This window comes from Formica exsecta, unplaced genomic scaffold, assembly GCF_003651465.1.
Source record: "Formica exsecta isolate Colony F162 unplaced genomic scaffold, ASM365146v1 scaffold30, whole genome shotgun sequence".
Classification (NCBI taxonomy): Eukaryota; Metazoa; Arthropoda; class Insecta; order Hymenoptera; family Formicidae; genus Formica; species Formica exsecta.
The window spans coordinates 988,440-1,000,837 of record NW_021850257.1 but is presented as its reverse complement, the minus strand read 5'-3'; the positions used below and the strand labels follow the sequence as shown (position 1 = coordinate 1,000,837).

The following is a 12,398-nucleotide window of genomic DNA, read 5'->3' as shown; positions in this document are numbered from 1 at the left end:
TATATATACAACAATGTAAAAAGAACTTTAACTATATCTTTCACAATTCTTTTTTAAATAAACTCTTAAAACAAATGGCATTTTGATCTTAAAAATGAAATAATTTATTCAGCAAGAAGTCATTTTACTTATCTTCTTTTTAGAAGATTTATTAAGATATCTTATAAAATATATTTAAAAATTTTTTTATTGATCTAAATGTTTTCTTTTGTGTAAAGTTATGCAGATATTGGTGACCAATCAATAAAAATTAATCCTAATTTTATATGGAAAGAGAGAGAGATAAAACTCTATTAATATATATTCCATGTAGACATATACAAAAATATTGAGTTTATTCTATTATTTGCATACATCATGTTATATGTAATATTTTTGAGAAAAACAATAATGTACAATTGTCTCATTTTCATGTTATAAATTTTAATTTATAAAATTGTCAATTGAACATAAGTATTATTAACAATATAGTCAATTTCCTCTATTCTAAGTTTTCTTAATATTAAAACAAATGTTTTTTTTCGTGCTAACACTTCAATCATAGATATAGATATCAGCTTACCATGTTAGATTAAAAAAGTGAGTGAAAACAAAGTGTATATTTTCTCATTTTGCTTATTAGAAAAAGAGTGAAGATTGAGGGAAAATCTTTGAAATGCTCAAATTCTTCTGAAGTAATTTTAGAATAAAGAAAATCGACTGTAAAATTCATGTTCTTAGAAAATTAACAATATTTCAGTCATTAGGATGTGCGTTAAGTTGAAGTCATTCCAACAATATTTCCAAGATATTGGCTAATGCCACTTGCCTCATCCTTCAATCGAAATCCATGAGGTCCATAGGCTTTACAAAATATATTTCGGAGGCAACGCAATCGTTCCTTACGTCTAAAATAAGACATTTTAATGCAATTCACATATTTAAAAAAAAATTAACACAGTCAAAAAATTTATATCGAAAACTTACTGTATGGATGGTACATGAGCAGTAATTTCGTCATCATTTGTGTTCACATTTCCTAATAATGTGCGTGGAGTTGTGCAAGCTGCACATGAAGGCTTACAATCTAAACCAGGAATTAATACATTGTCCATACAAGCAGCATTAACAGATGTGGAACCACATAGACTACCTGTCCCTGTTACCAGTTGCCACGAGTCGCCTGAAGATGTTGAATCGTTTCGTTGTCGTATCCGTCGAGTATTGTGCGGTATGGGAACCCCAATCGGAGATGTACGATTCGCGGACAAAGATAAACGCGATCCTTGAGTGGTACCATCTTCTTTATTTGGAGACACATTAAGTGTCCCAGATGCAATACTCCTACAATAAATATAGATATGTATAAAAGTTTTGGAATATAATATAATATTTAACAAATGTTATAATATTTTAATATTTAGCAATAATGCTTAAAAACAAATAATAAAAATAATTACACATTATTTCGAGAATCATCTTGATTATCCAAATTATCGAAAAATACAGCTGTTGATTCACCATCTTCACTATTTTGTTCAATAGAACTAGATGAACTGAAATTAGGAGCTGAAATAAATTCAAACGATTCGGCGTTTATCGTGGAATTTTCCGGTTGTGAATCGCTAGGCCTCGTCATTCTCTCGTAATGTTTGTGTATACTGAAGTGTTCAGTTTCAATATATTTTAAGAAATCAAAGCAAAAGAAGAATATCTCTTCTCCTTTATTTAACCGATCTGCTAAATCGTGTCCAAAAAGCAGCCAATCATAGGCGATAGTATAATAAAGTAATTGATACGAATTTAACGTCTTATGAATTACCCCATCTGCCCATAAACTAATTCTCAATAATGAAATAAATAACGGTGTACGATCCCAACCTATAAATAATATATTATATATATATATATATATACCATATATTGTATATTCTATATCCATACCTGAGATGCAGTGAATCAATATTCCTTTACTACTATCGCTCAAATATCTTAGTATTAATCTTAAATAATTCTGTGTTAATTTGACTAGATCCCATTCTGTATATCTATCCCAGTTGATTCGTAATTGACTGGAGGCGAAGTCATCAGGTACATAGATCGGCGCGTCCACGTAATTCTGACACCAGTCAAATACCAAGCCCTTTGATCGATAATCTTGGTCTCTAAATTCCTTGAAGAATTCACATCCAGGATATGGCAGTGAAATGAGGTTAAAGTCGCTGTACCTTCTCTCTTGGTCTACCTTCTCCGATGAAGTTACGCTGAGTACCGAACAAAAGAGCTCTGTTTAAGGGCCTCTAAAAGTGGATTCATAGAATAAAACAGACTGCTCAGGCTAAGAACTATTATTATGGAACTTTACTGTGTTTGCAAAGATGGTCATCTTCTTTATTGGAATAGTTATTGTCTATTGTGTATGCAGTTCTCTTCTCAAAACTATAATGTTTCATCCTAAACATTATTATTACAAAGTATAATCTTTAGTAGATCCATCTTTTAATTATTTAGTAAAATAGTCTTAATATATAGAGCCGTCTTTCTTTTATTTTTATTATACAGAATTTATATTTATAATTCTATAGATTTATGATTCTTTCAAACTATAATAATTATATTACTAATTTTTTGCATTTATTGAATAAAGTTTTATGATAATTTTCTTTTTTCTTTTCCCTCCAATCATTTGTTTTTCGAGAAACACAAATAAAAAAAAAAAATAAATAGAAATAGGAAAAATGTTATATTAGTAGCATCCTTACGTCATTCCATATTTGACCTTCTTCTTCTCAACCATGAAATCAATGATGGTTCCTACATTAAGATTCTTCAGGAGTTCTATATCATAAAATCTAAATTTATTTTTCATGTCAATAATCGATTCTTCCATAACTCCTTTTGCAGCTTGCGTTAGACTGTTGTCTTCCAATGGAATTGCCGATGTAGAACTGATACTGCTGCTAGCTAGACTAGATAGTAAGAAATCTAATCCAGCTCTACCAAACATTTCTGGACTACTGGCTAATGTTGCAGATCTGCATACGTATCTACCCTTGTAAAGTATTACTGGCACAGGGAATCTTGAACGACATCTGGCAAATCTTGACTTTACTATCATTTTCTGGAGATTATTCCTTAAATATATAGATTCGGGTATGCTTTCTCGAATGTGTGGCGCTGGCAGTGGTGAATCACATTTCTTTGAACTTCGCATTTTATCATGCTCCAATATGATAAGATATCTAGGATAATGTCCGCAAAGGCTGCCTTCATTGTTGTCGATTATGTAATATTCATAATCAAAAGATGTGAGCAGCATACATCTTTGCATAATTTCTTGAGTCTGTTAAAATATATATCATTAATCTCACAAAAAGTTTAATAGTACTGACATATACAATTGTAGAATATTATAGAACAATTACATACTTTAACATCTGCATCCTTGGTCTTATAGGTGTTTTTTGCAAAATATGTAATAAGATCTTCTAAAGTATTTATATTAATATCAGTCATGATTTCTCGCAGCTAGACGCGTTCTCCAACTTGCTGTAGAAATGTTGTTTGAAAAATCTTCCCAAGGAGGCACTAATTTCTTGCAATTGTTATTATCAAACTCACAAGGCATTAGTTATTTATTAGCCAATATCTTACATGGCAAAAACATAACGCAAACACAATATTTAAGGTATACACACATTGCAAATACAGACTTTGCATACACGGCATTGCAAATTGACATACATCAAATCTTTCTCACCACTATTCATCTTCAAATGTTGATGACACAATCTTTTAATATATATATATATAATGAAATATTACTTTTGTAGACATGTTAATAGTTTTAATTGTTTATGTATATATTTTATCGTTATATAAAATTTTCTTTGAGAGAATGTTTTCTACTATAAATATATATGACCATTACCACATTTACTGACAAAATATTCAACAATTATAAAGTCGATATGTAATTATCTAAACAATGCAAAAACTTTCAAAACCCACACACATATATATACATATACATATGTATATATATGTATGTATATATGTGTATTTATGAAACTTGCTCGCTCATGTTATTCGATTAACGAAAGGTCGCATATTTCGAAAATTCCGTTATTGTCTCTTCTTAATTCTCTTTAACTCAATACTCTTATAATGCAAGGAAAAATGCATGAAAAAGTGAAGAATAATCGAAATTTTCTCTCTACAATGTACTCAAAGTTTGCGAACTTTGTAACAGTTTTTTTTTTTATTAATCATGAGAAATCGAAAGAGCAATAGCGAGACATAATAAATTATTCGCGCGAACAGAGGAAAACGTGTATAACCTGTCGACACTGCCGCGTGTCATCCAAAAGCATGCATCGCATTTAAGTCTCTTTGCGCACAACGTAAGAACGGACACTACGATACTGGTAGAATTATTATACAACCTTGTGTTTTTGTAATAACGATGAGACGTATTTTTAGAATTTCGCGTTTTTAGAGATTCGACGCGAGTGCCTTATTTCTTTTTTCCCTCCTCCGAGACTATTCGAAATTGAATTCAAAATATTTCCGTGGAAAAATAAGATGCCAGCGGTGTTTTCGCACTTTTCGTCGAGATAAATGAAACGACGTTCTTTGTTCACGTTTCGGCACGTTTGAATTTTATTACGGTGTTTATTACAAACGGTATTCACACACACGCGGCGTTAGGCATTATATCTCGCGATCACGTTTCCGTTTAATGATATTGTGAGGTTACTGTCGAGAAAGAGATCTGGCGAGACGCACGCGCCGCGCCTTTCCCCCTCCTCCTTCCCCAACCATCCTTCATGTCGCGCGTTCCACTTGACGACCGCAACACTCACGATATCATTTCATCCTTGTTGTTCACCGAAAGTTAAACATAGACAGGTGATACTCGCGAGCGTTAAATGGAACGCGCCCATGGTCATCGCGACGTCGGTGTTTTTCGCATATGTGATTCCGGTAGATTCACGCTCTACGGTTATATTTCGTTATTACAAATAAATGTAGACATTATGTTCGAAAAGACAAAATATTATTTTTTATTCAACTATGTTATGTCGGTTAGTATCGATAATACCGATATTCGATAAGCGTAATCGAGAGAGCACGCGGATACCGGACTGGAGCTCGCGACTTGCGATGACGCCACGCGTTCAGCTGATCGGCGGCGCGCGCATGCGCGTCGCGCCTGACGCGACGAACCGGCGGAATCGAACCGACATTGGGATTGGGAAACGCGGATCCGCGGCCGCGGCTCGTCTCGCAATATGGCGAGTGTACAATGAGGGGCTGTCGCGTCGTGCGTGCCTCGTCGACGATGATCTCGCGGGTTACAGTGACGTGATCACGTATACGTATACGATCGTTGTCGTAATATGGTGTCTCGTGACTCGTCGTGGCGCGTCGTAAATCGGCGACGCGCGCCTCACGCGTGAAACTACGCGGGGGTCGAACGCGACGACGTTTTCCCGGACGTGGGGTGGAAACCCGCGAAGCGTTACGTTTTCGCGTCGTATACGACGGGAGTTGCGAGGGACACGCGCGCGCGCGCGCGCGACCGCGATCGGTGAAAGTAAACAAATAGTTATGAGCGCGATCCTCGACGGCGAGGCAGCGGCGCCGCCGCCGGGCGCTCTCCTGGACCCTGACGTCGAGGGCATCCTCGAGGAGAAGAATCAGCTCATCAGTCGCCAGTACGCCGAGATCGAAAGGCTGCAGCGCGAGCTCGCCGAGGTTGTCGGCGAACGGGACGCCCTGCTCTGCGAGGTGTCAAAATTTAAGTTCGAGCGCGAGATGACCGATCTCAAGCGTCTGCACGATGACAGGTACGTGCGTCCGCTTGCGTTTCTTTTTTTTAATCCTACGCTTTGCGAAAAGGGATATTTCGATGATCGAGATTGAAATCTCTCGATCACACTCGGATATACAGATACGTTTTTTCTTCTCCGATCTCTGTATCTTGCGGCAATTTTTCTCCTCACTCTTTTTCTTTTCCTCCACAACGCGTCTGTTTGTACGTTTTCTTTTTTCTTCTTCTTATTCCGAACGCGCGGAAACGTGTGTGATACGATTTCGCAGCAGCGAGAAGAACAATAGATTCGACTGCGGTGAAATTAATTTACCGGCAAAAGCGACCTCCATATTTTTTTTTTCATATTCGCGATAACGTTAATCCTCGTTCGCGTTTTGCATGCACATCTCCTACGCCTTTTATATCCGAACAATACAAAGTATGTAGCGCGCGGTTTTTTGCTCAGATAGAAAAAAAAAAGTACGACTCTTGAAGCTAACAAAAAAGAGATCTGTCCAGTCGCATTCTTTTAAACTTTTGCTATTTAAAATGAGATAAAAAGATAAATCAAAATGTGATGAAAAATAGCAAAGTTTATAAAAATTTATCTTTTTTTTTTTGTTTTTGTTTTTGTTTTTGTTAAACGTAAAGTACTGGAAATACAGAAAATTATAGTATGGCGTTTCTTCCTTTTAATTCGCGCTTTTCAAGCAGAAGAAGGAGGTGTGAGGCAGGCGCAGAAATTGCATCTAAAAAGGGCGGATCCACACGCATCCTTTTCCCGCGCGTTTTTTTCTACGAATGTCTGCACTGATTTATTCGCGATTTGCTCTCGCATTTATGCGTTCCATCGTTGTTCATTTTCCAGTTTTCACGTTGCTCCACCGTCCACCCTATTATAGTTAGAGTGTCTAGCGTGAATTGCGTTAGAAGGGTGGTTCACCCTTCCTGCGAGTCGCAGGACGTCACGTTGCTCTCCTCCATCCCCCTCCCCTCCATCCCTCTCTCCTCCATCCCTCTCTCTGCCTTCAGAAAAAAAAAGCCATCAAATATCAATCACCGCGAGATTGATATTGCAGCAGCGAGCGTGCGATCGCATTTTCGTACAAATTCTCTGGCAGCTATAGCTATATCATGATGCGAGTGAGTTGACATGATATCCATGAATCGGAGGACGCGATTCGCGTACGCAATAAAACACGATATGCGCCTCATTAGATTGACTTTCTATTCGGCAATGTTGCTGCTTCTGACCATTAATCGAATTCTGATCGATTTTGTTAAGCATCGTAAGCTGTCACAGCACAGGCAGTTTTTTTTTTCGACGATTGAAAAATACGGTTGAAAGATATGGATCAGTCCAAAAAGTTGAAATAAAAATTGAAAATATCTCTTTTATTATATTTCTAGTTATTTTTACTTTCTTGCATTTCTGTCGATCAAAAGTTTCAGCTTCAATTTTATTCCTGCCAAATAAAGGATTAGTTTCTTTTCTCAATTGTTGATCGTTGGTTTAATACGCGAGATTAATGCGTTTAATATCGCATTATTTCCCTTCAATAATAACTAATTCCGCGACGATCCTTTCTTATCGGAAATGTCGAGGAAGGTTATCACCATGTGAGAATTTTTTAAACATTGTATATCGATATCTCTAGATAAGTTTTAAATTACAATGTTATCGAAGTGATGTTTATTCGACGTTAATCGAAGTATGTAATTTATTTCCTCCAAGATTTTAGTTTGTCTCATTTTCAAGCTCTTACTCTCAATCACTCGAGAACTATAGGTGCCTCAAACATTTCGCTAGGAGAAAATTTATTTTCATCATGGCGTGGATATTATAAAGAATGAAATACGTGCCTGATAATTTTGAAAGGCGCTCTACATTCGCTCATCGTTTTACGAATATGAGAAACGTCGCTACTCGATGAGTAGCCGTGATGATTCGTCATCCCGTTAAGCTTAGCCGCGTGTTTTTATTTCATTGTCGTTTGTATATTGACATTTTCCTAGTGAATGTTTAATATGCTGTCGCGTACACCGTGTCGATAATGCGTGTTATTAAAGCGAACATGAAACAGACGACGTGTACGCCGCTATCAATGTTGCAAGCGCGTACAACAGACAAATTGATAATCTATGACAGACGGGGAGAAGGGAGGGAGGGATACCTTGTGTCCGTGTCATCGAATTACAGATAGAGACTGCGCTAACCGCCTAGTCGATAATACGATACGATGTGGATGCGAAATGTTGTGGAATATATTAGATATAATTTACTTCCGCGCAAAGTTTATCTCGTATCCTCTGCGCACATTGAAATCAAATGCAACGGTAAAAAAAACGGAAATTTTGTACACACGATCGAATTATTGATGGAACGGGATACTAAATTGAGATAAAAATTGTCGATAGAACGATTTAAGTTAATTTGCAATGGTTTATTTTCGCATTTTATTCCACATTTTTTCGATTTTCAGAAAAATATTCGATTTAAAATGTATCATCAGAAATCATCTGGCATAAATAATCTCACAAATATTACAAATAATTTAATAGAGGAATTATTGTATGAATGTCCATGTTTAATTTAACCGCACATTATAAAATTGTATTATATCTTAATAAGGATAACTCGAATGCGTACGGGTCGAGCTCGTAAGCGTTGTATTCCCCTAATGCATTGTCGTGAGAGTATACACGTAGGGAATAGTAGACACACAACGAGACCCGGTAAAGTAATCACATACGTATCGTCCATCTGGAAGAGAGTAAGCGCACGACACGTAAGACGTTCCCACAAGATAGTCTCTAGAAAGGATATAACCGTGATACGCGCTGCGTATGCTGTAATAATAATTAACAATTACATCGGATGCTTTGTAATTCCTCGTGGCTTTCCTGCCATCAATCTTTGTCCTGACAGTTCACGGATACATAATTTTTCCTTTCATATACTTTTCCTGGTTCGATACCATAGATAAAAATTTTTTAAAAAGTTTTATTCGCGAGCTAGAAAGATTTATATGTATATTTCGCAGCACTTTGTTTAAAAATGTTTTTAAATGCATTCGATATTATTTTTATATATTTTACGAAATATTTTTACATTTTATATTTACAAAATATTTTTGAAAATATTAATTTCTATAATATTAAATTCTTTATATATAAATATATTCTTTTTTCACTGCTATTGCAATACGACGATACATAGTCTCTCAGCTGACAGATTAGTTTGTACGGGTTTTAAAAAGGGAAAATCAGACGCCGTAAATATAAATGCTTAGTAATCGTGGCGGTAAAAAAGGAGATCTTTGAGACTGTCCGAAATAGTGACCTTGAAGCATCCTATTGACCTGCTAGGAGATCTCTTCTTCGCTTTGAATCCGTCCAACTTTTTACGCTCGTGATTTAATACATCTGGGTTGCAGAGAACCGGTCCTTCCTGCCCCCGAACTTCGAAAAAATTTTCATGTGTGTGCGTGTGAGCTCTTTATCTCGCGCTCCCAATTGTGTATATCGTATATCGCGGGACGTGCGCGAAACTACTGCTACTCGCAAAATGCTAATCGAGCAAACACGTGTGTGACGCAAATGACGCGCTTGATTTATTCCTGGATTGTGTCGGCGCATTTCGGGCCATCTGAGAGGAGCGAGAGACCGTTTATCTTTTTTCTTTTTTTCTTTTTTTTTTTATTTTTTTATTTGTTCGTATAAAGCACAGCTTTGCGTAGTATTTTGTCTGTTAAAAAAAAAGGATCGCGAATGTTCGATTGCAATATTATATTGTGACGAGGTCGACCGGTCATGCCAAAAATATCTCGCACATAATTGCGGTTGCCCTTGTATATACGATTTGGAGGTTGGGCGATATTTGACACAGATTTGCGTACTCGCTCTCGCGATGCATCCGGTATACATACCTATTGTATCCAGCAATTTATTACGCTTGACGTTGAAAGTATCATACAAATTTCAGATTTTTACCGTTGCGTTCTCAACGAAATTCCCCTCCTTCCTCCACACATGTTTTTTGATAAGTAATCAATTTCTAACACATCTCATTGTACTTCTCGCGTCTTATTTTTAACTTTATCAGCTGCGCAAACAGTTTTTCTCGAGCAAGTCTTCCCTTTTGACGTCAATTCTCTTATCAAGGTTAAAATTCATCAAGGTAAACATCAAATGAAAAGACGGTGCGATTTCTGTAAATTTGCTATATTCTCGCGAAAAAAAAAAAACTAAGATGTTATAAATATAAATAATAAAATGTTTTTTTTTTTCCATTCGAATAACCTGAGTATTTTTTTTTATAATGTAATGTGATGAGCAGACATTTGTAAACGTTAACAGATTATAATTAAAATTGTTTAGTTAATTTTATGGAGATTATACAAAGATGAAAAAAAGTAATTTAAATGCTGAAAAATTATTCACACAAATAAAAGAGAGACGAGTGACTCATCTGTTTTTCGAGCATGCGATGAGAGCATACTTTGCAGTTCCTCGAGGATGTTTCTTACACGCTTTTTCGCTTAATTTTACGTATTCTGCAACAAATCGGTTGCGGTTTCGTCGAATGTTTCCTCGTCTATAGCGAGAGAATCGACACGGTTATGGCTTGGAAAGACGTAATACTTGGTCGAAAAGAGATTTATGTTTCCAAGAAGTGGCCGCGAACGTTCGCTGTCCCAACAACGCTCGCGTCTCTTCTCTTACATCTGGTACGAACATGTTAAAAACGAGGCTCTCGTACGACACGCTCACACACTCGAGCTTACTAAACGGCGACAAGAGTTTTCCTATGTCTAGTTCTTCACACAGTGTCCCCTACAAGCGATCGTAGATTTTTCTAGAGAACAAGGGAACGATCTCTCTCTCCTTTACTCGCGCGCCGACGATTATAGCTGCAAAGGTTTCGTGGATACTTTAAAATTTCTCTAAGTATATTTAATTATATCAAATTATTTTAATTACGTTCATGATCGGTTTAACTAGACGCTCTGAAAGTATCCGACGTATGTGACAGTAAGATTGCGCTTAAGGTCGTGCAATTTTTTTCGTCGCGCACACAGTGCTGATGATTGCATCCTATGAGAGCTGTTTTGCCTCGCTTGCTCTTTTTGTCTCCGTTGAATAACATTTAAGCGTAGATTGACTCTTGATCGCCTTTATCGGATGTAGGCAAGGCTTTCACGACGGTTTCAAAGTACAATTTCGATGTTCCAATGAAACGATTAGTTGCGCTCGTTGCGTGACTAATTGGGGTCGGTTAGCATCGACGGTCGAAATCGCTAATCATCAACGTAATGCATATGCGTAGGAAAAATACACATCACAAAGATAGAGAGAGAGAGAGAGAGAGAGAGAGAATGCGCAAATATTTTTGTTGTCATCGCTTGTCGAGAAGATTGCATTTTTCTTTTTCTTTCCCTCTCTCTTTCTCTTTCTCACTCATTCATCCTCACTCAATCTGACAACGACAAAAATAGTTTATTTTCTCGTGGACCACTGCAAAGAGAACTTTAGACTTTTAATCCTACTTCTCTCTCGCGTTACCACACACGCGACAAGGTATTCTATTCTGCTTAATTGAAATCAGTCATTTGCGAGAATTGCAAAGCGTCAAATATAATAACATTGTTTGTTTCGTATTTAAAATCCTTCAATTTTAATTACCAAATGTGTTTTTTCCACGTCCAACTAATTCATTATGATTGAGGGTTTAAAAAAAAATTGTATATGCACTGAAAAAAGAATAGTTAATTTGACTAAAACCGTTCAACTAATTACCATCTTTTTAATTGAAATATTTATATATTTAAGTCAAATAAGACATATTAAATCTAACATGACGTATATTTGACTTAATTATATAAATATTTCAATTAAAAAAATGGTAATTAGTTGAACGGTTTTAGTCAAGTTAACAATTTTTTTTTTTTTCGGTGTGTAAAATTAGTTTCTCCGTTGTAAAAAGATTTGATTTTATTCAGAACTATATTGCAAATTTGATTCACAATTTCTTTCCGAGAATTTCTGTCAATTAAGATTTTTAACGACGAAGGTTCGAATTTGCCGTACGAATTGTACAAACAGACGTAAGTAGACTAAACAAGCTACGCGGTTCGTATTCAGTATGAATACGGGGTCGGACTGAAAGAAATCGATTTAACGAGAAATTGGAAATTCTTTTCGCGCCGCGTGTCTAATGGCAGGCGTGGTAAATCGCATTACCAGATAAAGTAGGTTTTGGCATTTCGGCCAAGGTTGTCGCTCGCAGCAACGAAGCGTCACTGCCGCTACTGTCACTATCTTGCATCCTCGCAAGGTACTCACAATCAGCAGCTCAGAATGTTGTATATGAAATCGTTGCCTTGTAGCTGTCCAGTGGTGCTCAGCGACTATTTAAAAACAAATATGCCGCCGTGAATGAGTGAATTGAAAGTTCAAGGGAAATCTGTTCCCGTTTCATGCAAAATTTTCCATGTGCTGGAAATCTTACTATTTATATCTAAACGGATCGGATGTCGGAGTCTGGAGAGAAAGAGAGAGAGAGAGAGAGAGAGAGAGAGAGCAAATATTTTTGTTGTCA

At 36.4% G+C, this 12,398-nt stretch overlaps 2 protein-coding genes across 8 annotated transcripts in view; one reads left to right on the top strand and one right to left on the bottom strand.

Annotated features, from left to right (window-relative positions):
* Nucleotides 1–303: 303 nt before the first annotated feature.
* LOC115237617 (myotubularin-related protein 14) lies at nt 304–4,797 on the bottom strand. 7 transcript variants are annotated; one of them, XM_029810785.1, is made up of 7 exons: nt 3,409–4,797; nt 2,742–3,322; nt 1,924–2,243; nt 1,440–1,860; nt 1,133–1,323; nt 967–1,066; nt 304–887 (listed from the first exon to the last, which is right to left on the bottom strand). In XM_029810785.1, the coding sequence occupies exons 1-7, from the start codon at nt 3,493–3,495 to the stop codon at nt 755–757; spliced, it is 1,833 nt and encodes a 610-aa protein (XP_029666645.1). In that variant the 5' UTR covers nt 3,496–4,797; the 3' UTR covers nt 304–754. The 7 variants fall into 7 exon arrangements, with proteins under 7 accessions (XP_029666645.1, XP_029666638.1, XP_029666640.1 ...); XM_029810778.1 differs by having other exon boundaries at nt 967–1,323; nt 3,409–3,960; nt 4,320–4,797; XM_029810780.1 differs by having other exon boundaries at nt 967–1,323; nt 3,409–3,771; nt 4,320–4,797.
* A 481-nt stretch (nt 4,798–5,278) lies between these two features.
* Nucleotides 5,279–12,398, top strand: part of LOC115237591 (IQ motif and SEC7 domain-containing protein 1) — a 49,189-nt gene continuing 42,069 nt past the window's right edge. The window contains exon 1 of the mRNA XM_029810736.1: nt 5,279–5,831. Coding sequence (XP_029666596.1) covers nt 5,593–5,831 — 239 coding nt within the window. The 5' untranslated portion in view covers nt 5,279–5,592. The remainder of the gene's footprint in view (nt 5,832–12,398) is intronic.

Bases quoted from the DNA above. Each gene is read 5' to 3' on its own strand.
- LOC115237617 (XM_029810778.1), bottom strand. From the start codon at position 3,495: ATGACTGATATTAATATAAATACTTTAGAAGATCTTATTACATATTTT. The intron at 2,244-2,741 runs GTAAGGATGCTA...TTCGGTACTCAG, and splicing joins AAGGTCAAATATGGAATGAC to CGTAACTTCATCGGAGAAGG. The intron at 888-966 runs GTAAGTTTTCGA...GTCTTATTTTAG, and splicing joins GCTCATGTACCATCCATACA to ACGTAAGGAACGATTGCGTT.